Raw genomic sequence first — 24,934 nt, forward strand, 5'->3', positions numbered from 1 at the left:
ACAGAGTACCCCTCAAGCTACTCTCAGAAAATGGAACTCAATTCTCCAGTCAGCTCTTCAAGGATTTCGCGAAATGCTGAGACTTGTACACTCTAGAGTTTAGAAGGATGAGAGGGTTTCTTATTGAAACATATAAGATTATTAAGGGTTTGGACACGCTGAAGGCAAGAAACATGTTCCCGATGTTGGGGGAGTCCAGAACCAGGGGCCACAGTTTAAGAATAAGGGGTAAGCCATTTAGAACGGAGACGAGGAAACACTTTTTCTCACAGAGTTGTGTGTGTGGAATTCTCAGCCTCAGGGGGCGGTGGAGGCAGGTTCACTGGATGCTTTCAAGAGAGAGCTGGATAGGACTCTTAAAGATAGCGGAGTCAGGGGATATGGGGAAAAGGCAGGAACGGGGTACTGATTGGGGATGATCAGCCATGATCACATTGAATGGCGATGCTGGCTCGAAGGGCCGAATGTTTTACCATGTATGTCGTAGTGGATCATTAACAAACACCCACAAAGGCCTTTCTGCTTGCTGCTACTCTACAACCAGACAATGATGGGCCTGACAGGAATGCAGTGGCTGCTTCTCTTTTTATTTATGATCCATTCTGCAAACTTTGTCAATTGAAAGACTGCCATTGGCGTCTTTAGGAAATTTCCCACCTGGTGAAAACAAAGCTGTTTGATCGCACGACTTTCCTGAACAGCCTGCAAATTAAGAAAAAACTTAAGAAATGTTTTTTTAATATTCAGACAATGATTCATCGTAATGGATAATATTATGCATGATTAAGCAGTTTAAGATGCATGTAAGTGAAATGTTTTAAAGTTTTTATTTAAAACTGATACATCGTTCACATGGTGTGGAAATGCGCACTACATCATCATTTGTTCAGGTTTCCTTATACAAAGCTGACAAAGGTTTACAACCAGAAATACAATACATATGTTTATATTATTCTCATTAAAATAATTCATACATCCCTTTCCTCTTGCTGCCACATGTAGCATTCCTGTTGTCCCATACAGGCATTAAAACTCACTGCTGCCATGAACACAAATTTACATAAAAATTAGATTCAACAAGCCATAGTCATACATGTCATTCTTTCTTTGCAATGCTTCCAATGCATCTGATTTGGTTGATGTGCTGTTGGTTGATGGTGATCTACTTTTCTGTGCTAATGTGGGTCTAATACAATGGTAAACCACTCCTTATATTGAATTGGATATGGTGCAGAGGGCTGGTTTGCCAGTGTAGTGGCAGATGAAAACACATGCAGATCTAAGAAAATTATCAATTGAGTAAAAATACATATCTGAAAATATAAAAAAGATTTGTTAAAAGGCGGTGTAATAGTCTGAGGTAAAATCATTTGATCATTCACAAAGTTGAGACCTATTTGTTCATCTGCATATTACACTGTTCAAAAGCCTTTCCGCAGTTTCATGTGGGTATGAAAAGATGTTACCGAGAGACCGCATCCAGGAATGGACTCTTTTTGGTCTTTAAAAATGTTTTGTTCAACCAATCAATTAAGAGAAGTGTTTGCAATGTTCTTTAGTCGAGGGCTTTTTGAAAAAGCTACTTTTTGACAATTGATATTGTTTTACAAACATTGGCATGTATGTCTATGTACTATTGTTCGCATGCAAATTTTACCTGTTATTTTACAATATGCAAGTTGGTAGAAATCTTTATAAATGACAAGTATTTCTCATAGTGTTCACAAGCATTAGTGAGAAAATAGGGCCATTAAGAAACTGGCTGTGCTTCATTAATGGTTGATGTTAACATTTTGTCTTTTGTATATCGATATCACTTCAGTTCGGTTAAACAAATTCAATGAAAGGGAAAAAGACTGAAATACTTCCATGCAATTATTCTGTTGCTACCACAAATATCAGCATCACTAAACACCGCTGATGAATGACCGATACTATCTGAAATTTTAAACTACTTTACACGTGTTAGAGGAATACTAAGAAGAATCTAAGAAAATGCAAAGCTGCTGGCTTTTATGTCTTGAAATTGACATTCCATTTGCGAAAATCTTATTAGTAACATTTCTCTTCATTGAAAGCCAGCTATCAAAGCAAAGACCAGAATATTACTGCGCTACTCTAATGCAAAAAACACATAACCAAATCTCAAATTACAACACCACAGATCTTGTTTGTTTGCTTTACTTGTCTATTTAAATTAAATAAAAAATTATATTGAGAAACAACAATTATAATTCCAATAAAATTATACATCCTCCTCAGTATTTACCTTTCTTTGAATGACTGTCATACTTGTGGACATCAAACTATGAATCATAATTTACGGTCTTTGCAGGAGCAAAAAAATGGTGACATCTCTACACAGTTTCATTCTAAGCTGTTTTAGAATCTCTATTTTCTCAAGGTAGTTCTTCTGCTTCCATTACCAATTAGGTGACAAGATTCTTTACACGTGCACATCCCTGCAGCTTCCAGGCTTTGTTACAAATTCTGCGGACAATAATGTGCCCACGTTGGTGAAACTCAACATCACTGTTCAGAGTGTCCTGATTTTCAGGCTGGGCGGGTCCCTACAGAATGGCACAGAAGAACTTCTTCTCTCGGAAGGGGTTTTCTGATGCAGGAACTGATGTCAGTAGAGGGTCTTCTTTAGCATGGGCTTCGCAGTAAGCCATCAAATCCGCTGCCGCTTTGGACACCTGGAAAATGGAGAACAAATTAGGTATTTTTGCTTTTGGATGGTATCCAATTAAATATAAATGATTTCCTACGCTGTATAGAGCCAGTCACCCATTTTCCACAGGAGATTGTCAAAGCCATCTCTTTACAAAATGGGGAATCAGTGAAGTTCATGCAACATATCTTGTCTCAGTGCAATGCATGCCCATGCTGTATCTCTAAACTCAACTCAACTAAACACCCTTTATGGTCCAATGTCCACCTCATTCCACTATTACAACAAAGCAAGAAAAGGATAATACTCTGTCCTGTCCTCAGGTGTTGTCTGTATGAAGTTACACATGCAATCTGTGGCCGCATGGGTTTCCTCCCACATCTCATTGATATGCGGGTTTGTAGGTTAATTGGCCCAAATGTGTAGTGAATGGGTGAGAAGGTGGGATAACCTAGAACTAGTGGGAATGAGTGATTGATGATCATTGTGTACTAGGTGGGCTCGAGGGCTTGGTTGCATGCTGTATCTTTGTTGTATTCAATCACTGTGGTAGTACCTACAACAGAGGGACTGGAATGGTTTAAGATAAAAGATCACACACACTTTCCTCAGGACAATTAGGGATGGACAATAAATGCTGGCTTCACCAGCGGTGTTCAGATCCCGAAAATTGAAATAATTATAGCATGGGAAAAATCATTGAATTGAAATCTGTGATATTGTTTGTGAGCCCACATTTGAGAATTCTGATTTATAACTGAATTATGGATCTGATTCCAAGACTCATTGAAATGGAAATGCAGGTCTATCAAAAAATTAGAACATTTTAGGTACTGCTCTGTGTCTCATTCAGAAAAAAGATTCCCACTGGCGGAAGGATTGCATTTACCAAAACAAACATACATAGAACATAGAACAGTGCAGTATTGGAACAGACCACAATGTCTGTGCCAAATGTGATACCAAATTAAAATAATCTCCTCTGTCTGTATGTGACCCACATCCCTCCATTTCCTGCACATCCATGAGCCTTTCTAAAAGCCTCTTAAATGCCACTATTGTGTCTGGCTCCACCACTACCGTTGGCAGCGTGTTTCAGGCACCCACCACCCTCCCTCGCATATCTCCTTTAAATGTTGCCCATCTCACCTTAAAGTTATGCCCTCTATTCTCTGACATTTCCACTCACTCTCTACCCTAACTACGCCTCTCATAATTTTATAAACTTCCATCACATCTTCCCCCAGCCTCTGAAGCTCCTGGGAAAACAATCCAAGTCTGTTCAACCTCTCCTTGCAATCAATATCCTTTAATCCAAGCATCATTCTGGTAAAACTGCACCCTCTCTAAAGCCTCCACATTCTTTCTGTATTGGGGTGACTGAAACTGCACATAATACTCCAAACGTGGCCTACCTAAAGTCCTATTAAATTGCAAATCTCAGCTGTATTCAGCTACAGGTTTTAGAATCTTTCCTATTCCATCCAAATTAGTTTGATTCAGGACGAAGACTGTTCTGGGAAGAAATTTGGACACAGGTTTAGAGATGTGCTACAGGTTATTAGGGGAGATGTTTATTGCCAACAATAACTGGGTTTAATATGTAACTGAGGAAGTAGGAGTGTAAAAGCAAACCACTTCCTCATCGAGACATAAAAACATTTTATCTATGGACAATCTCTACAATGCAGTTACACAGCGAGACAGCAATATGTTTGCCTTCTTGCTCATACAGAATTTGTTAGTGCAGCTTAAGAAACTGGAGTCAAACAAGTAACTTTAGATTTCTAAATTAAATTATAAAAAAAAACATTTCAGAAAGTTGTTTTGTGTTTATACATCACATGACGGTCGTACGTGCTGTAATTGAAATAATTCTCTTTTCACACTCATGGTCAACAATGACGTGTAAATGTGCCGGACTTCCTCTTCTGTTGCAAAAGACAAAATGTTGGAGGAACTCAATGAGTCAGGCATCATCTGTAGAGGGAATGGACAGACAATGTTTCAGGTCGGGACCCTTCCTCAGACCCAAAATATTGCCTGTCCATTCCCTCCACAGATGTTGCCTGACCTGCTTCCAGCACTTTGTGTTTTGCTGAGGATTTCAGCATCTGCAGTTCCTTGTGTCTTCCTGTTCTGTTGACTCAGTAATTTAGCAGCTTCCCGACTCATAATGCTTTCATTGTTCCAGATATTTCTGACTGGTCCAAACTTTATAATTTAATCCTATTTAATACAATTTTAAGCAATTTCCCAAACATTCCACACAGGCTTGTGACTGGTCAAAGATCATTGTGATTGGTAGCTCCTCGCATTCACTTTATCTGTTGTGAATAAGTCTGTATATGTTTTGCATGTATCATTTCCTTTCTATGTTTTTGATAGACACCGTTCAAAGGCATTATGGAAAATATCAATTACAATGGAAATGGAAATTGTTCTGAGTGTAAACCGAGCAGTTACAGCTCAATTAGAGCCACTGGAGGCCACTGCTGCTTCACCTGGCATCGGAGAATGCAACAACCAGTGGCAGACTACACCTATCCACAAACCGGTCTGTGCCTTTATCAAAGGTTTCAAAGGTCTTTTATTGTCACGTACCAATTAAGGTACAATGATATGCAAATTACGAAAGCCATACGAAAATAAAATTAACTAGACACATAACAGACACATAAATGTTAACATAAACATCCACCACTTGGATTCCCCACATTCGTCACTGTGATGGAAGTAAAAAAAGTCCAATCTTTTTCCTCTTTATTCCCCCGTGGTCGGGGTGATCGAAGCTCCCGCATCGGCGGTCGTAGCCCCCGCGTCGGGGCGATTGAAACTCCTGTTTCGGGGCAGTCGAAACTCCTGTTTCGTGGCAGTCGAAACTCCTGCGTCGAGGTAGTCGAAACTCCCGCGGCTTGGAGTTCCCGAAGTTGGTCTCTGACCAGAGATCGCAGGCTCCGTGATGTTAAGTCCACCAGTACCCATGGATGACCATGGTGGACTCTGAGGTCGACCCCAAGCAAAGGGATCACGGGCTCCACGATGGTAAGTCCACAGGCGACCGGGGTGGAGCTCTTAAAATTGGTCTTCAACAAAGGCCGCCAACTCCTCAATGTTAGGCCGCAGTGCGGACGGAGATACGATACGGAAAAAAATCGCATCTCTGTCGCGGTAAGAGATTAGAAAAAGTTTCCCTCATCTCCCCCCCCCCCCCCCCCCACCCACCCCCCCCCCCCCCACATAAAATAAGATAAAGAACACTAAAACCATATATTTAATGCATTCTATTAGAACACAAAGAAGGAAGACAGCCAGACTGTTGGCGAGGCAGCCATCGCTGGCGCCACCCGGTTATCATGAACAACTCACAATATACCTACTTAAAGAGTAGGGTACTAAGAGAAAAGCAGCAAAATGATGCTTTCAAATATTAATTTAAAAACTGATATGAAAGTAAACACCAGAATCAGTTTCTCCAGATGTTGGTGTCAGAGGTTATGGGGAGAAGGCAGGAGAATGGGAGTTATGACTTGATAGGCCAAATGGCCTAATTCTACTCCTGTCACTTATGGTCTTACGATCCTTTCTGGTGGTTACACTGTGTCATGCGTCGTGCCAATTTATGGTAAACCCAGTCATTCTCAGATTTTTCTTTTTTCTTCTGCAAATATTATCTGCATGAATGTAATCGTGTAAATTATTGTTCCATAGTGAGTGTCGGCTTTGAAGTTCAATCATTGCCCCAGTCAATGTGACTGAGAGACATGAAGGTATCATTTTACTGTAGTAATCCCACTTACTGAAGGGAAGGTATGTAAATAAATCATGGTCCTTATGATATCCTTAAATTAATGCCAGGCAGACTACCACTGTTAGACAAATGGACTAACTACATTATAAATCATTCTTAAAATGTATGATTATATACTTTTTCAAATAAATCTTGGTGTTAATATCCAATGTGTGGAAAGCAGAGATGTTGAGTTTCATACCTTTATTCTCTCAATGTTGGCCTCCATTTTCAGCTGTTCCACCATCTTCCTGGCTTGTGCTATGCTTGCTGTGTTGTTGCTGGCCATTTGATCTCTGGCGAATGAAAGAAGATATATAGAAAATATGTTTAAAGAATGTATACCAGCACAGCAGGAGGCGACTTTCCTCAGGAGACATCAATGAATCAACTTATTTGACATTGTCACCTTAATTACAACCACCAGCTCTAGTCTTCCCTTGCCTGGGCCAGATGTAGACATGGTGTCTAGTGGTAGGGAATGAGGGCTTTCAGCACTTTGGTGAAGAAGCTCCATGCCCAAACTCCCCAGAATGCCAACAAATCCAGGCTTTTCCAGTTGCATCTCACTGTAGGCACAAGGAACTACAGATGCTGGTTTACAAAGTAAGACACAAAGTCCTGGAGTAAATCAATGGGTCAGGCAGCAACTCTGGAGAGCATGGATAGGTGATTTTTCACATCGGGGCCATTCTTCAAATTGATTGTAGTAGAGGGGAGAAAGCTGGAAGAGAGGTGGGGGTGAGATAGCCTGGCAAGTGATGGGTGGATACAGACGAGGGAGGTTTTCATGGGCAGATGGGTGAACAAAGGCCAGAGTTGGGAAGAAGATAAAAGGTTGTGAGATATGTAGATAAGGACAGAAGAGATATGGAATTCGGTCAGATAGAAACATAGAAAATAGGTGCAGGAGTAGGCCATTCAGCCCTTCGAGCCTGCACCGCCATTCAATATGATCATGGCTGATCATCCAACTCAGTAGGGTGATGGGATATAGATGGAAGGAGATGGAGGAATCTCACTTTAAATAGGTTTAAATGTTTGACATATTCCATAGAACATAGCACAATAATATGCCCTTCGTCCACAAATTCCGTGCCAAACACAATGTCAAAATAAACTAATTTCATCTGCCTGCACATGATCCATATCCCTCTGTTTCCTGTATATCCATGTGCCTATCTAAACGTTTCTTAAATGCCATGATCATATCTGCCTTCACTAACAATCCATGGCAACACATTCCAGGCACCCACCACCCAGTGTAAAACACTTGCTCTGTACATCTACTTTAAACTTTGCCCCACTCACCTTAAAGCTATCCAATTTGGTCTTTGATATTCCACCTTGAGAAAAATGTTTGACAGTCTACCCCATCTACACCCCTTCTAATTACTTCAAAAAAATAAAAATAAACCATTTAAAAGTCTAAAGGTACATATCTATATTACTAAAAGTCTGTTCTTGACGGTTTTGGCCATCTGTGCTGCGATTTCCGAGAGAACGCTGCCACCTACGGCCGTCATTTTTGGCCACCTTGCTCAGAGCCCGCCTCCGCCATATGTGTGCCGAGGATTTTTCCCGTCGATGAAAAATGACAGAGATATTAATGATTTTACAAAATTCCCCATTCTCTCTGCTGCCCCTGCTGGCGGCAGGGGGGAGGGACTATAAAACCAGGAAGTGGTGTGCCTCAATCAGTGTCTGCAAGCTGGAGGAAGGCAGAGGGTCACGTTTCTCTGAGCTGTGAATAACACTGAATACATGTCTACTCAAATATAAGTGTCCTTAGTGGTTCTAAAACGCTTGCAGAATGTGTCTATTGGTTCTAAAATGTTTGCAAAAAGTGTTTATTGGTTCTAAAATGTTTGCAAAAAGTGTCTCTTTTGGTTCTACAATGCTTGCAGAATGTGTCTTTTTGGTTCTAAAATGTTTTTTTTAAGGTTCTCCCCCCCTTTCCTCTCCCCCCCCTTCCTCTCCCCCTCCCCTCTCCTCTTCTCCCCCGTCTCCTCTCCCCCCTCTCCCTCCCCCCCTCTCCTCCCCTCTCCTCTCCTCCCCCCCTCATCCCCCCCTCCCCTTCTCTCCCCACCCCATCTTCCTCCCCCCCCTCTACTCTCCTCCTCTCCCCCCCTCCCCCTCCCCTCTCTCCCCTCTCTCCCCTCTCTCCCCTCCTCTCCCCCTCTCTCCCCTCCTCCCCTCCATCCCCTCCCCCACCCCTCCTCCCCTAAACCCCCTCCCCTCCACACCCCCTACCCTCTTCCCTCCACCCTCCCTCTCCCTGCTCCCCACCCTCTCAGCACCCCCTCTCTCTCCCCCTCACTCTCACCCTCTCTCTCCCCCCCCCCCTCCTCCCCCACCTTCCCCCCTCACCCACCCTCCCTCTTATCCTCCTCTCCACCCCCCTATCCCTCTTGCCCCTCTCTCTGTGTCTCTCTCTCTCTCTGTCTCTACCCCTTCTCTCTCTGCCCTCACTCTCTACCCCGCCCGCCCCCCCGCCCCCGCCTCTCTAGATGTGACTGCAAGTTGGGGGCTATGCGTCAGTAGATAGGGTGGTTATGGGGTAAAAGGAGCAAATTAATAATATTAATATAATATCGGGGGTAATTAGCATGAGTGCGGGGGGGGGGGGGGATAGTTAGTGTGTGTGACGCTGCGTGCCGCCTCCCCCCCCCCACAACCGCACGTTTGGGGAACAGACCCAACGGGTCTGCACTTGGTCTAGTAAACAATTAAAATTAAAGTAAATTGAGGAAAAATATTGAAAACTGTGCTGTTCTTCCCCTTGGTGGCTGGATCTTCCATTCCCTTGCTATCAATGAGGTCTCAGACATGAGATCAGGTTTTACCATGTGCATGATCAATGAGCTGATATCCTAGCAAAATAGCAGAGAATCCCGGTAAAAGTTACAGCACGATATTACAAGGCTTTGATGTAAAGTTAAAGTTGGTTATTTTTATATCATGGTTAATTCTTGTTTTTGTATAATATTGCTACTTAGCAGCCTTTTACATGAGCAAAATAGTCTGCAGGTGTCAAGTATCAAAGTATTTAATTGTCTTATGTATCTGCAACGGTACAATTAAATTCCCTTACTTTTCCCGTGATGTTTCAGAATGTTCTTCAGTCTGAGGAAGGGTCCTGTATCCAAAATGTCAGCTATCCATTTCCTTCAGAGATGCTGCCTGACCACTAAGTTACTCCAGTACTTGGTGTTCAAATTAGTTTTTAATGTTATTATTGTACCTGCATCAGCCACATCATTTGGCAGCTCATTCAACATAGCTACCAACATCTATGAGAAATTGTTGTCTCTCATGTCCTTGTCTTTCACCTCTCACCTTAAACCTTTGCTCTCCAGTTCTTGATTCCCATCCCCTAAAAGAAAGACTGTGCATTTATCCCATCTATTCCCTTTGTGAAATTATACATATTATATTCAGGTTGCCCAAAGTGAGCTGACTATGTCTGCGGGCAAGATCATCTCTGACCACTCTCACCATGGCCACAAACGTTTTGAATCACTTCCCTCTGGAAGGCGACTCCGGATTGTCAAAGCTGCCACAGCCAGACATAAAAACAGCCTTTTTCCACGAGTAGTAGCTCTACTCAATAACCAAAAATCTGTAGCCTCCTGTTGCTCTGGTATTTTATTGGTTCACATACTTGATCATTGGTGTTTTATCATTAATGTTTTATTATTATTAATGCTTAGTGTTTTCTGAGTCATTCGTAACTGTCACTCTATGTCATATGTTATTACTTGTGGGCGGAGCACCAAGGCAAATTCCTTGTATGTGAATACTTGGCCAATAAACTTACTTACTTACTTACTATATCTGGTGGTTCAACTTAAAAAAACCTTCACAATTTCAGGCCAGCATGTCCATAGCTCTGCCCGATCATTGTACTCCTTGTGGAATTCAATGCCAGACCTTGGACCTGTTGGGATTTCCTTGTATTTCACAGAGGAATTCCACTGATGCCATTCTATGCCATTCATCTGAATGGAGATTCCCAATCCAGAAATAAGGAGGAAAATTGCAAATCAAATTATTGATCTGCTAATGTTTTTTTAGTGTTTTAGTGTAAAAATTTCTGAAACATCATTTTAAAAATTATTGTCTGTGTTTAAATGTATCTGACTTTCAGTGTTTGTTTTCAGATACAATAGAATGTAACTAAAAATAAAATTAGGAATGCCCCCACTCTGGGCAAGAACAAAGCTCCAGCAGATATACACTAGATGAGCCAAAGCCACCCCTGATCCTGATGTCTAGCTTGGAGAATCATCTTGTTGGTCCCAGCAAGAGCTGGCGAGAGGCATCGCAGATGGCTGGCTCAAAACAGCTCGACTTGCCCTGATTACACAACAGTTCACAGCTGCCAATCCACGGGGGCCCAGAGAATGGTCACTTAAAAGTTGGAATCTTATTTTTACCTGATGTGGAATGCTGTGAACTCCAAGCCGCGGAGTGCGTTCGATCGTTCCGACGTCGGAGTTTCGATCATCCCGACGAGTGGGCCTGTACATCCGGCCGTCCGTAGCAGTGACTACGGAGGGTTTATGGCCCCTGACCATGGATGAACAAAGGAGGAGGACTGACTGAACTTTGTTGCCTTCCACCACAGTGAAGAATGCTGTGGTGGATGTTTATGTTAAACTCTATTGTGTATTGTGTGTTTTTTTAAACTGTATCGCTGCATGGCAAATTCATTTCACTGTATCTTAGTTGGTGCATGTGACGAATAAATTTGACTTTGACTTTTGCAGCAGAATAATGGCCAACCTCTTTCCTTAAGGGCCTGTCCCACTTTCACGACCTAATTCACGATCTTTTTTACACGTGGACAATTTTCATCAGGCTAGAAAAATGCCCCGATCTACTTGATGCCACGAGTACTGACGACTAGCATCACGACCTACCTACGACCTACCTACGACCTTGTGACGACCATGCTGCGAGTACGAGTCAAGGGCAAACTCGGCAGAGGTCGTAAAAGTGGGACAGGCCCTTTAGCCTTCCAAAGATGCTGGAGGACACTGCCTTACTTATCATAACCGCAAACCCAATAATCACCTTTATTCTCCCTCTTTCAATCTCCTTCCTGTCCCTTTCCATCCACCTCTCCCTCTGATTTTACATTTCACACCTCCTCCTATCTTTTATTTGAAATCATTTTGTTTCCTTTTCACCTCTAGCCTTTGTCATTTATTCCACCCCTCCCCACCACAGATATCCACTTATCACTAGCCAGGCATTGTCCTGCCCTCACGTCTCTTTTCCACCTTCCCTCCATTGATGAACTGTACACTGCAAGGGCCAGGAAGAGAGTGGGTAAGATCATCTCTGACCCCTCTCACCCTGGCCACAAACTCTTTGAATCACTTCCCTCTCCGGACTGTCAAAGCTGCCACAGCCAGACATAAAAACAGCTTTTTTCCACAAGTAGTAGCTCTATAACCAAAAATCTGTAGCCTCCTTTTGCTCTGGTATTTTATTTATTCACAGGTTTAATCAATAATGTTTTATTATTAATGTTTAATGTTTTATGTATCATTCCTAACCGTATGTCATGTTGTCACTTGCGTGCGGAGCACCAAGGCAAACTCCTTGTATGTGAATACTTGGCCAATAAACTTATTCATTCATTCATTCTCCCCACCAACGTCAGTCTGAAGAAGTGTTCCAACCACAAATCTTCTGTCCATTCCCTCCACAGATGTTCCTGATCTACTGAGATCCTTCAGCATATTGTGTTGTGCTCAGGTTTCCAGTATCTCCCGTGTCTCCGTTTCATATCCATGTGCTTTCTGTTTTATTGCCACAGTCCTTTCATAATGGCTAAAAGAGGGTTGTAAACTACGTTTGCAAATTAACACAAATTATCTCATGTATTTCCAACAAATGCTGTTATTTCATCAGGGAAGGAAACAGCTGTCCAGAGTGCAGGAGAAACAATGCAACAAAACTCAAAGTGCTGGTGCAGCTCAACGAGTCCTCAGCACTTTGTGTTCTGCTCACGATTCCAACATCTGCAGTTCCTTGTGTCCCCAAAAACAATGGGACAATCGTCTCTTGGGGTCAGAGGAGTTAAAACAAGAAACAAAGGAGGGCTATGGACAAATTCAATGGAGTAATGACAAATTCAAATTTTAGACTTTATTTCCTCATGTTTCTCTTTAATCCCTCCATTCTTTCATTATTTTCTTGAACATGGTTTGAGCTTATCCATTCTTTCAGTCCTCGTTCTATGTCTTCTCAATTCTTAAGCCTCATTACGGGGATTGAGCAGCATATGGGGACTTTACAGTGTTGGTTATGAGTAATAGTTGTTTCAGGCAGTTGTAAAGTCATAGCAGAGAAAAAGGCTCTTTGGCCCAATTTATCCATGTTGACCAAGTTGGCATTTGGGCTAATCCCATTTGCCATCATTTGGCCATAGTCCTCCAAACCCTTCCTATCCACATATCTGTCCAAATGATTTGTATCCACTTCCTCTGGCAGCTCATTCCAGATATAGACTATCTTCTGCATAAAAACATTGCCCCTGAAGTCCCTCTTACATTTCTTCTCTCTCATCTCAAACCTGAACCCTTTAGGTTTAGAATCCACCAACCTGGGAAAAAGACAGAAAAAGACAGAAAAAGAAAAAAAGAGCATTTGTTTTATCCATGCCCCTCATGATCTTGTACACCTCAATAAGGTCAGCCGTCAGCCTCCTGTGCTCCAAAGAAAAAAGTCGCAGCCTATCCAACCTTTCCCTATTAATCAAGACCACATGCCAAGGTAACAGCCTCTATTCCACCCTTTAATGCAGGGGTCGGCAACCTTGTTCTGCATAGGGGCCAGGATGCATGTCTGTGAGCGGATGGCGGGCCACATCTATCACGTGTACACATGGATCTCGCCCCGGATGGCAGGCATCAAATCACATGTTCACAGAAGGTAGACAGAAATGCTGGAGAAACTCAGAGGGCGAGGCAGCCTCATGCAATCCTTGCATGTCTCACATGCTGTGTTTCACCAGCATTTTCGTCTACCTTCGATTTTTCCAGCATCTGCAGTTCTTTCTTAAGCGTGTTCACAGAAGGAGCGCGGTCGTGCCGGCGGCTTTGCGCAAGATGCGGTACAGCCAGAGCTCGGCCGCGCTCGGGGCGGGTGTTCAGCCGCGCTCAGGGTGGGCGCTCAGCAGGCCGGATGAATATGGGAGAAGGCAGGACGGATGTTTTCGGGTTACGGGCCGCATCCAGCCCGGGGGCCGTGGGTTGCCGACCCCTGCTTTAATGAATATCCAATGTGACTCTCTATCTCAGTGTTGCAGCAGTGTTTTGGTGAAGAAGCTCTAAAAGCTGTGTGTTTGAAGAAAGTCATGGCTGGGATGTTGATTAGAACTGTGAGCTCTTTCATAACTAAACACCCGTGTTATTATTTTAAATTAGCCTCTCATTTCCAGCATCTTGGAGACATGAAAGAGGAAGATATTGAGACAGACTGTTGGATTTGGCATTTACAAAGTCCCAAGAAGCCTTTAATAATCTATAATCAGCTGATATTTTCCATAACTTTTTTGGTAGAACAATCCTGAAGTTGGCACTGTGAGGTCTCTGCACAGTGCTGGAATGATGGGTTGCAGCCTGAATTTTGATATAATGAGATACTGAATATATGTTGCCACCAGTGTAAAAAAAAAAGTAAACCCCCACAGCCAAAGATCTCAGTTACTGTAAATGTTCCCACAATTCAGAAAACAAAACCACCAGATGTAGGAGCTCTTTGCAAAAAATTCATATTCCGAGATTTTGAAGGATGACTGGTAGCACAGATATGAAGGGTCTCGACCCAAAACATCACCCATTCCTTCTCTCCAGAGATGCTCTATGTCCTGCTGAGTTACTCCAGCATTTTGTGTCTACCTTTGATTTAAACCAGCAGCTGCAGTTCTTTCCAGCACAGATATGAAACTGCCTGGAAATATTTATTTGTCCTGCACTGATCTGCAAAATGTCAGCCTTTAGTTTCTACAAAGGTTTCTAATTCTCGGGATGGCGGGACCTTCATATGCCAAGAGCAGCTGGGCTTGTATACTCCAGGAAATTTAGAAGGATGAGAGGAAATCTTATTGAAACACACAAGGTTATTAAGGGTTTGGACACGCTAGAGGCAGGAAACATGTTCCCGATGTTGGGGGAGTCCAGAACCAGGGAACGGAGATGAGGAAACACTTTTTCACAGTTGTGAATCTGTGGAATTCTCTACTTCAGAGAGTGGTGGAGGCCGGTTCTCTGGATACTTTCAAGAGCGAGCTAGATAGGGCTCTTAAAGATAGCAGAGTCTGGGGATATGGGGAGAAGGCAGGAATGGGGTACTGATTATGGATGATCAGCCGTGATCACATTGAATGTGGTGCTGGCTCGAAGGGCCGAATGGCCTACTGCACCTATTGTCTATTGTCTATTAACATACTACGAGAGAACAATATAATTATTTTGTCTTATTTTCTCCTAAGTGCCCCAGGCAAATTCAGGAAGAGTATTCACCGCACAAATTCCTTTTGCTTTAGCTGGTCTGGCTTCTTTCCTGCACCTTGGCAATGATGTCAAGGGAACATAAAGCTGGGGGAATAGCTTTATTTGGATATCCATAAGCACAATCTGTTCTTCATTTCTCTCAAGATTCACAATCCTCCTTTGTTCCTGGTCCCTTTGTTTCTTGTTTTTGCTCCTCTGGCCCCAAGAGACAATTGTCTAATTGTTTTTTGAGTCACAATGAATTGCAGACGTTGTGATCTTGAGCGAAACACAACATGCCGTGGAGCGATGAGTGCTCCGGCCTTTGTGGCTTTGTCCCATTGTTTTTCCTGCACTGTGGGCAGCTGTTGCACTCCCTATGCTCTGATGAAACACCAGTATTTTTAGTTTAGTTTAGAGGTCCAGCGTGGAAATAGGCCCTTCGGCCCACCAAGACCGCACAGACCAGCGATCTACGTACACTAACACCATCCTACACACACTAGGGACAATTTACAATTTAACCAAGCCAATTAACCTCCAAACCTGTACTTATCTGGAGGATGGGAGGAAACCGGAGTATCTGGAGAAAAGTCACAAGAAGAACGTACAAACTCCGTACAGACAGCACCCGTAGTCAGGGTCTCTGGCATTGTGTGGTAGCAATCTACCGCTACGCCACCGGGCCACCATTTGCTGAGATAATTTGTGTTAACATAGTTTACAAACCTCCGATACCTATCATGACAAGGACTGTTGAGATAAAACAGAAAGTGCATGTATAAGTAAGGGAGACACAAGAAGCTGCAGATGGTGGAAACTTGAGCTGAACATAAAGTTCTGGAGGAACTCAGCATGTCAGGCATAACGAGTTCTGGAGGAACTCAGCATGTCAGGCATAACTGTGGGGGGAAATGTACAGACAACATTCTGAATTGGGACGCTTCTTCAGACTGATGGAGTAGGGGTGAGTAAGCTGATTGAGTAGGGGCAAGAAAGGTGAGGGTCGGACCAAGCCTGGTACGTAATAGATTGATACAGGTGAGGGGGGGGGGGGGGGGGGGGATTATTGCCAGATCAGTGGTGCAAGTGACAAAGACTAGAGATGAAAAGGAGACAAATGATAAGATGAGGAGGGGGAAATGCGAAGGTGGAGGGAGTGATATGGGTATATCGAGGGGGGGGGGACAAAGGGGAAATGGGGACTTTGGGTTTAGATAAATAAGGAATATCTTTCAGCATATACAGTGGCTTGCAAAAGTTTTCATACCCCTTGAACTTTTCCACATTTTGTCACGTTACAACCACAAACGTAAATGTATTTTATTGGGATTTTATGTGATAGACCAACACAAAGTGGTGCATAATTGTGAAGTGGAAGGAAAATGATACATGGTTTTCAATTTTTTTTACAAATAAAACACTGAAAAGTGTGGCGTGCAAAAGTATTCAGCCCCCCTGAGTCAATACTTTGTAGAACCACCTTTCGCTGCAATTACAGCTGCAAGTCTTTTGGGGTATGTCTCTACCAGCTTTGCACATCTAGAGACTGGAATTTTTGCCCATTCTTCTTTGCAAAATAGCTCAAGCTCAGTCAGATTGGATGGAGAGCGTCTGTGAACAGCAATTTTCAAGTCTTGCCAGAGATTCTCAAATGGATTTAGGTCTGGACTTTGACTGGGCCATTCTAACACATGAATATGCTTTGATCTAAACCATTCCATTGTAGCTCTGGCTGTATGTTTAGGGCCGTTGTCCTGCTGGAAGGTGAACCTCTGCCCCAGTCTCAAGTCTTTTGCAGACTCTAACAGGTTTTCTTCCAAGATTGCCCTGTATTTGGCTCCATCCATCTTCCCATCAACTCTGACCAGCTTCCCTGTCCCTGCTGAAGAAAAGCATTCCCACAGCATGATGCTGCCACCACCATGTTTCACAGTGGGGATGGTGTGTTCAAGGTGATGTGCAGTGTTAGTTTTCCGCAACACATAGCGTTTTGCATTTAGGCCAAAAACCTAAATTTTGGTCTCATCTGACCAGAGCACCTTCCTCCACATGTTTGCTGTGTCCCCCACATGGCTTGTGACAAACTGCAAACGGGACTTCTTATGGCTGTTTTTCAACAATGGCTTTCTTCTTGCCACTCTTCCATAAAGGCCCGATTTGTGGAGTGCACGACTAATAGTTGTCCTGTGGGCAGATTCTCCCACCTGAGCTGTGGATCTCTGCAGCTCCTCCAGAGTTACCATGGGCCTCTTGGCTGCTTCTCTGATCAATGCGCTCCTTGCCCGGCCTGTCAGTTTAGGTGGATGGCCATGTCTTGGTAGGTTTGCAGTTGTGCCATACACTTTCCATTTTCGGATGATGGATTGAACAGTGCTCCGTGAGATGTTCAAAGCTTGGGATATTTTTTATAACCTAACCCTGCTTTAAACTTCTCCACAACTTTATCCCTGACCTGTCTGGTATGTTCCTTGGGCTTCATGATGCTGTTTGTTCACTAATGTTCTCTAACAAACCTCTGAGGCCTTCACAGAACAGCTGTATTTATACTGAGATTAGATTACACACAAGTGGACTCTATTTACTAATTAGGTGACTTCTGAAGGCAATTGGTTGCACTGGATTTTATTTAGGGGTATCAGAGTAAAGGGGGCTGAATACTTTTGCACGCCACACTTTTCAGTGTTTTATTTGTAAAAAAATTTGACAACCATGTATCATTTTCCTTCCACTTCATAATTATGCGCCACTTTGTGTTGGTCTATCACATAAAATCCCAATAAAATACATTTACGTTTGTGGTTGTAACGTGACAAAATGTGGAAAAGGTCAAGGGGTATGAATACTTTTGCAAGCCACTGTATTAGGAATGCTATGGAAAGAGGTAAGCCATTATCCACAACATTACAAAATGTGATCAAGAAGTTCAAACAAAAAGGGAAAAGTATATCCTATGCCCTGGATTAAAAATATGTTGCATAAATGACCAGATCATGTAGAAATACAGAGGCTTGCCTGGAATAGTTATTTCAAAAAACAAATCTTCAGTCAAGACTGACTACAAAGTGAACATCCGCATAAAACAGGAACAGCAATAGACCATTGAAGACCCTTGTGCCTTCCTATTGTTCAGTAAGACCATAGCTGACCTATGACAGCTCTGTCCACCTGGTCCAGCAACCTCACAACCTTTAGTGAATAGAATAGCAACCTCAAATTTAAAATTAACCCAGCATAAGCCACCCCATTACAGGAAGGATATAGAGAGTTTACAGAGGGTGAAGCAGAGTTCCACCTCAAATGCTCAAAAGGTCGGGCCAAATTGGATTGTTTTAGATTTAGGTTCGAGTTTATTATTGACAAGTCTACCAAAGTACAGTGAAAAGCTTTATTTCGCGTGCTATCCAATCATACTATACATACAATTAAGTCAAACTCAAGTACAAAAGGTACAGCAAATCGGAAGATTCAGAATATAGATCTCAACATTGTAGCACAGCAGACCTAGAAACAACAACCTGAATGACTTTAAATATCCTTTTATCCACAATGGGGCACATTGGGGTTTTCTCTGACGCATTGGAGATTGAGGGGAGTTTATAGAATTATCTGGGCCATAGATAGGATAGACAGTGTGAAACTGGGTGGAAATGTCAACAACTAGAGGGCATAGCTTTAAGGCGAGAGGGGCAAAGTTTAAAGGAGCTGAGCAGACCAGGTATTTTTATACAAAGAGGTGGGTGCCTGGAATGTGCTGTCAGGGGTAGTGATGAAGGAAGATGTGGTAGTGATGTTTAAAAGGCTTTTAGATAACCCATCAATATGCAGGATACGGAGGGTATGGATCACGTGCAGGCAGATGGGGTTAATATATTTTTGGCATAATGTTTGGCACAAACATTGTGGGCTGTAGGGCCTGTTTCTGTACTGTGTCATGGAGTCATACAGTGTGGAAACAGGCCCTTCGGCCCAACTTGCCCACACCAGCCAACATGTTCAAGCTACACTAGTACCACGACTCCCACCTGCCCATGTTTGGTCCATATCCCTCCAAACCTGTCCTATCCATGTGCCTGTCTAACTGTTCCTTAAATGTTGGAATAGTCCCTGCCTCAACTACCACCTCTGGCTGCTCATTCCATACACCACCACCCTTTGTGTGAAAAAGTTGCCCCTCAGATTCCTATTAAATCTTTTCCTCTTCACCTTAAATCTATGTCCTTTGGTCCTTGATTGGCCTATTCTGGGCAAGAGACTCTGTGCTGTTCTACGTTCTATGAGTTGTCATTTGCAAAGAAGCATTTTGAACTGCAAGCAACCCTTTGCACGCACTGCTGGAAGTCCTGGTTATTAGGTGAAATACGGAGAACTCGGCCCACCCGCCAACACACAGAAACCGTTTGTTGTTTGGTTCCTCATAATATCTTGATAATGCCAATCATATCATCCCTTGTTCTACCATATTCTGGGGAATAGTTTGTAAATATTTGGAGTTCTAAACGGTTGATATTGCCCTGTGTTACCTGGGGCCCAGGTAGTTTAGTTTATTACTGTCACATGTACCAAGGTACAATGAAAAGCTTTTGATTGTGTGCTATTCAGTAAAGAGACTATACAAGAACAAGTGTGAGCCAATTAGTTTCAATTTAATTAACCTATGTGAAGGTTAAACACAGCTAAGAGTCTATATAAAAATCTACAACCAACACTGAGAAACTGCTGCAGTGCACACATTTTCACAGAACAGGAAACTGAGGTTTTCCTGTTTACATGCAGGTGCTGAAGGAAGTCCAATAGTTTCTTGGTGAAATACCAAGTCTTTCAGCAAACAGACTGATGTACAATCTTCATCTCTCGTAGTCTTGAGTTACAGTTTCCTTGGGGCACTCAAGGGTGATCTTATAGAAGTGTATAAAATTGTGAAAGGAATAGATAGGTTCAATGCACAGAGCCTTTTACCCAGGGTAGGTTAATGAAGAACGAGAGGGTATAGGTTTAAAGTGAAAGGGGAAAAATTTAATGGGATCCTCCTGATGGGCAGTTTTTTCCCCCCACAGAGGGTGGTGGGATGAGCTGCCAGAAGAAGTAATTAGGCATTAACGGAATGTAAAGGACATTTCGAATGGTACATAGCTAGGAAAGATTGAGAGGGATATGGGCCAAATGCAAGCAAATGGGACTAGCTTAGGTAGGGCATCTTGGTCAGCATGGAATGAGTTGGGACTGCCCAACCTCTTCCTGATGTGTAAATATCTTTATTTTTTTTACATTCAACTTTAGTTGCAGCACTATTTCAGTTGAGCATCTAAAGGGAGCTGCAAGCTGCTATGTCCTGCTTTCACATGACAAATGGAGTCAGCAAATTACTGGTAGAGCACTCTCAATTCATCCCAGTATTTTAGTCCGGGTCCCAGAACACTTCAGTCCATCAGTGCCAAGCCAGCTAAATCAGTAGGAACATTCATTTACACCAGCTCTATGACTGGTTTTGTCAGGCTGCAAGTGGTAAAGTACATCCAACCGTAGTATTTGTTGCTTGCAATTATCTTTCCTAGTGGCGGCGCGGCTCTGGCTGCAGCGGCTCTCCGGCAGTCCTGTTTGTTTTGTGTTTTTTGGGTTGTTTATTTTCGTTTTGGTTAGTCTAGTTTTGGTTTTTAGTTTGTGTTTTGGGGGGGGGGGGGTTGAAACGGGGTTGCTGTCTCTCCCTGCGGGGGAATGCGACTTTTTTGTCGTATTCCCCTTCTCTGCCTCCGTCTGCGCTGAGGCCTAATGGCGGAGCTGGCGACCTCGAGGCTCAGGAGGCAGAGCCCGCCAGGACTCGCACTGAGCTCGCTCCCGTGAGGACGGCCCGGCTCGGGGCTGGAACAGGGCTTTCGTGAGGGGCTGTGACGGCCGGCCCGAGGAAGGAACGGTGCTCCCGTCGGAGTAGCCGAGCTCGGGGAGGTACGGCGTTCCCAGCCCGAGGGAGGAGCGGCGCCCGGTCGGGGCGGCCCAGCCCGAGGGAGGAGCGGCGCCCAGTCGGGGCGGCCCAGCCCGAGGGAGGAGCGGTGCCCGGTCGGGGCGGCCCAGCCCGAGGGAGAAGCGGCGCCCAGTCGGGGCGGCCCAGCCCGAGGGAGGAGCGGTGCCCGGTCGGGGCGGCCTGGCGCGAGGGAGGAGCGGCGGCCTGGCGCGAGGCTGAAACAGTGGCAGTACTCACGTGAGGGCGATCCGGCTCGGGGCTGGAACGATGCTCCGGGGGCTGGGACGGCAGTTCTGGTGGCGGTGGCCTGAGACCGGGGGTTCGGCCGCGGGCCAGCGGCTGCGTCAGCAGGTCTGGTGAGCGGCAGCTTCGACTACCCCGGGCCGCGGTGTTTGAGCCGCAGGACAGGTTTTAACATCGCCCGGGGGGTATCGCCTCAGCGCAGAAGGAGAAGAGGAGGGAAGAGACTGCAGCCCTAAGACTTTTGCCTCCATCACAGTGAGGAGATGTTGGGTGGACTCACTGTGGTGGATGTTAATATGTGTTTATTGTTGTTTTTTATTGTATTGTATTATATGTATGACTGCTTAAATTTCGTTCAGACTTCGGTCTGGATGAAAATAAAAGGCTATTCTATTCTATTCTATTCTATTCTATTCTTTGATAATACATGAGGGCTAAATTGAATATAATTAGCTTTGCCTTTGACAATTGTTCAAGTCTTCTGCATTATCTTGCAAAGTGCAAAGCAAAAGGATTTCCTGCTTCCTTGCACAATATTGAAAGACCCAGGGCAGGTTGCTGCCCAGTACTGTTTGATTTGTTTTGCACCCAGTTCGTAACCTTCTCAAAATTTGTTGTCGTCCAAACTTTAAAAAAATTTCAGAGGGGTGACCTTCCTAAGGTGTACAAGCCCATTAGGGGCATGGGGGAATGAGTGTTCAGTCTTTTCCCCCCATGGTAGAGGATTCTTAAAGTAGAGGGCACAGGCTTAAGGCAAGAGAGGAGCGACTTAAGAATGATCTCTTGAGGTAAAGTTTTCACTCAGATGATAGCCCATTTTTGCAATGAGCTGATAGAGGAAGCAATAGAAGCAGATACAAGTATGACTTAATAAAGACATTTGGACAGATATATGGATAGGAAGGATTTAGAGGCATGTGGGTCAAATGCAGGCAAATGGGCCTAGCACAGTATGCCAGCTTGGTTGGCATGGACACAGTGGGCCAGAGGCCAGCTCTTGTTCTGTACAACTATATGTCTCTATGATTCCATAATCCTCTGAGTTTACATGCAGGTGAATAACTGCATCACACGTAATAACTCTACAACGTAAAATTTTGTTTTTAATCCATTTTTTTCAGCAATAAATAATAAATCAAATTACACTTCAGAATAACTTCAAATAAGTTTGAAATGAAACTAAGGTAGATCCAATTAGATACATTTTATTTGAAGTACTGTATAAATGCAATTGTTTAAATTCAAATTTATAATGCAGATCTTGATTGAACCTGAAGTGAATTGGAGGTTTCATCACAGTGCTTTACCCATTACGTAACATTGTGTCACCACAATCGTAAGTGGCTACAGCCTCACTTTACTGAGACCACACCCTCCAAACCTGGTGTGGAAAATTGCCCCTTTCCAAATCAGAAAATTTGTATTGGTATTGGTTTATTATTGTCACATGAATTGAGATACAGCGAAAGGCTTTCTTTCTCCGTTCGCCAGTCAAATCACACTATACATGGGTACAATCAAGCCATGCACAAGTCCAACAGTTAGTACAAAGATAAAAGTATCAGTGTGCAGAATAGAGTGTTACAGCATTATAACATTATGGTTACAGAGAAAAGTCCAAGGTCCAAATGAGGGTTGGATGATTGAGACTACCCCCCTATTTATGGGAGAACTGTTCAGTAGTCATCGATTCATAGAGTCATAGAGTGATAGTGTAGAAACAGGCCCTCTGGCCGAACTTGCCCACACTGGGCAACATGTTCCACCTACACTAGTCCCCCCCCGCCCACGTTTAGTCCATATCCCCACAAACCTGTCTTACCCATGTACCTGGCTAACTGTTTCTTAAATATTGGGATAGTTCCTGCCTCAACTACCTCCTCTTGCAGCTTGTTCCAAACTCCCACCAATCTTTGTGCAAAAAAGTTACACAGCAAGAAACTCTGTGCATCCACCTGATCTGTTTCTCTCATGATTTTATACACCTCTATAAGATCATCCATCATGCTCTTGTGCTACAAGGAATAGAGTTCCAGCCTACTGAAACTTTCCCTATAGTCTGTCCGTAATATGGTGGTAAAATGTTAGAGAGATCTGAAACTTTTGGAGTCTGAAACCATTTAAACATGAATAATCTTGTATTGTTGCTATTATGTAATATAAAAGGGTTGAAAAAATAAACATGTGATACTCTTGCACCTCACAAGTATATATCATTTAAATGGAGAGTCGAAGAGCTGCAGATTATAAAAAAAAGACTCAATGTGTTGGAGTAACAGTGAATCAGGCAGCATCTCTGGATAACATCGATAGATGACATTTTGGGTTGGGACCTTCTTCAGACTGATTGTGGTGATGAGTGGGAGGGGAAGAAAGCTGAAGAGAGGTGCAATTTGTGAAGCCAGAGGAAGGAATATAGGTAGAAGGGGATGAGGGTAAATAGGTGAGAATCCAAGTAGGGCCCCAGGAAGTGAAGGGGAGAAAAAGAAGCGGGTGGGGGGCTTGTTTGTAGGTTAGTTACCTGAAATTGGAGAATTCAATGTTCATACTGTTGGGTTGTGAGCCACCCAAGCGAAATACAAAGAGCTGCTCCTCCAGTCTGCGAGTAACCTCACTCTACCAACAGAGGAGGTCCAGGACAGAAAGGTCAGTGTCGGAATGGGAAGGGGGTTGAAATGGTTTGCAACAGGAACATCCGTCAGGCCTTGGCGGGTTGAGCACGTGTTCGGTGAAATGCTTGCCTTATCTACACTTGGTCTCGCCAATGTAAAGAAGGCCACATCAGGGACACCAAATGCAGTAGATAAAGTCACTCTGTCCGGCTCCCATCCATCTTCCAGCTTTCTCCCTCTCCTCAACGTACCCTCCCCCCAGCCCAATCAGTCTGAAGAAGGGTCCTGACCTAAAACGTCACCTATCCATGTTCTCCTGAGTTGCTGTCTGACCTACTGACTTACTCCACCAATTTGTGTCATTTTTTAACATATCATTTACACTTCTCTGTTTAAGAACCCCACTGAGGTAATGTTTATTCTTTCAACAGCATTACGGCAAGATTAGCAGCAAACTATTTACCTGATGTGCAGTAGCACTGATGCGTCCTCCGAGTCTCTGGGGTGGTTTCTGATCCACGTAGTGTCCCCTTCCTTCAACAGCCTATTCAAGTAGCCTATGACAAAGACACAATTGTCAAATGTTGTATGAAATTTTGAGGAAGTAAAAAATGCTCAGTTGAAAACAATAAAATTCCATTGAATAGGCAAAATTTGGTAAGTATATATATTTGTTAACTTTTTTAGATTCAGTTTCAGATATATTCACGTTCTATTCCCGTTCCATCTCCAATGCAAACCATTCATTGAGTATCATTCCTCAATGGTGTATTGGATATTACACGGAGAAGGCAAGAATTGCTGATAGCTTTTAAAGGCAAGATTTCCAATCCAATCTCACCACCAAATATTAGTAACTTACTAATTGTTTTGTTATTACAATACATCAAGAACTAGAGGGCATCGATTTAAGGTGGGAGGAGAAAGATTTAATAGGGACCCGAGGAGCATTTTTTTTCACTCAGCCAGTGGTGGGCACATGGAACAAGCTGCCAGAGGCAGTAGTTCAGACAATAACAATATTTAAACAACATTTCAACAAGTAATGGATGGGAATTGTTTAGAGGGATATGGGTCAAATGTAAGCAAATGGATCCAGCTTAGATGGAGTATCTTGGTTAGCATGGACCGCTTCACATTCATCCA

General features: G+C 43.4%; 1 protein-coding gene across 2 annotated transcripts in view; it reads right to left on the reverse strand.

Annotated features, from left to right (window-relative positions):
- Window positions 1-804: 804 nt before the first annotated feature.
- Window positions 805-24,934, reverse strand: part of gng2 (G protein subunit gamma 2) — a 54,210-nt gene continuing 30,080 nt past the window's right edge. For both annotated transcript variants that reach the window (XM_033027330.1, XM_033027329.1), the window contains exons 2-4: window positions 24,252-24,345; window positions 6,667-6,760; window positions 805-2,699 (exon numbers count right to left, since the gene is read on the reverse strand). In XM_033027330.1, coding sequence (XP_032883221.1) covers window positions 2,571-2,699; window positions 6,667-6,753 — 216 coding nt within the window. In that variant the 5' untranslated portion in view covers window positions 6,754-6,760; window positions 24,252-24,345 and the 3' untranslated portion in view covers window positions 805-2,570. The remainder of the gene's footprint in view (window positions 2,700-6,666; window positions 6,761-24,251; window positions 24,346-24,934) is intronic.

The sequence above is a fragment of the Amblyraja radiata genome, chromosome 9 (assembly GCF_010909765.2).
Source record: "Amblyraja radiata isolate CabotCenter1 chromosome 9, sAmbRad1.1.pri, whole genome shotgun sequence".
Lineage (NCBI taxonomy): Eukaryota > Metazoa > Chordata > Chondrichthyes > Rajiformes > Rajidae > Amblyraja > Amblyraja radiata.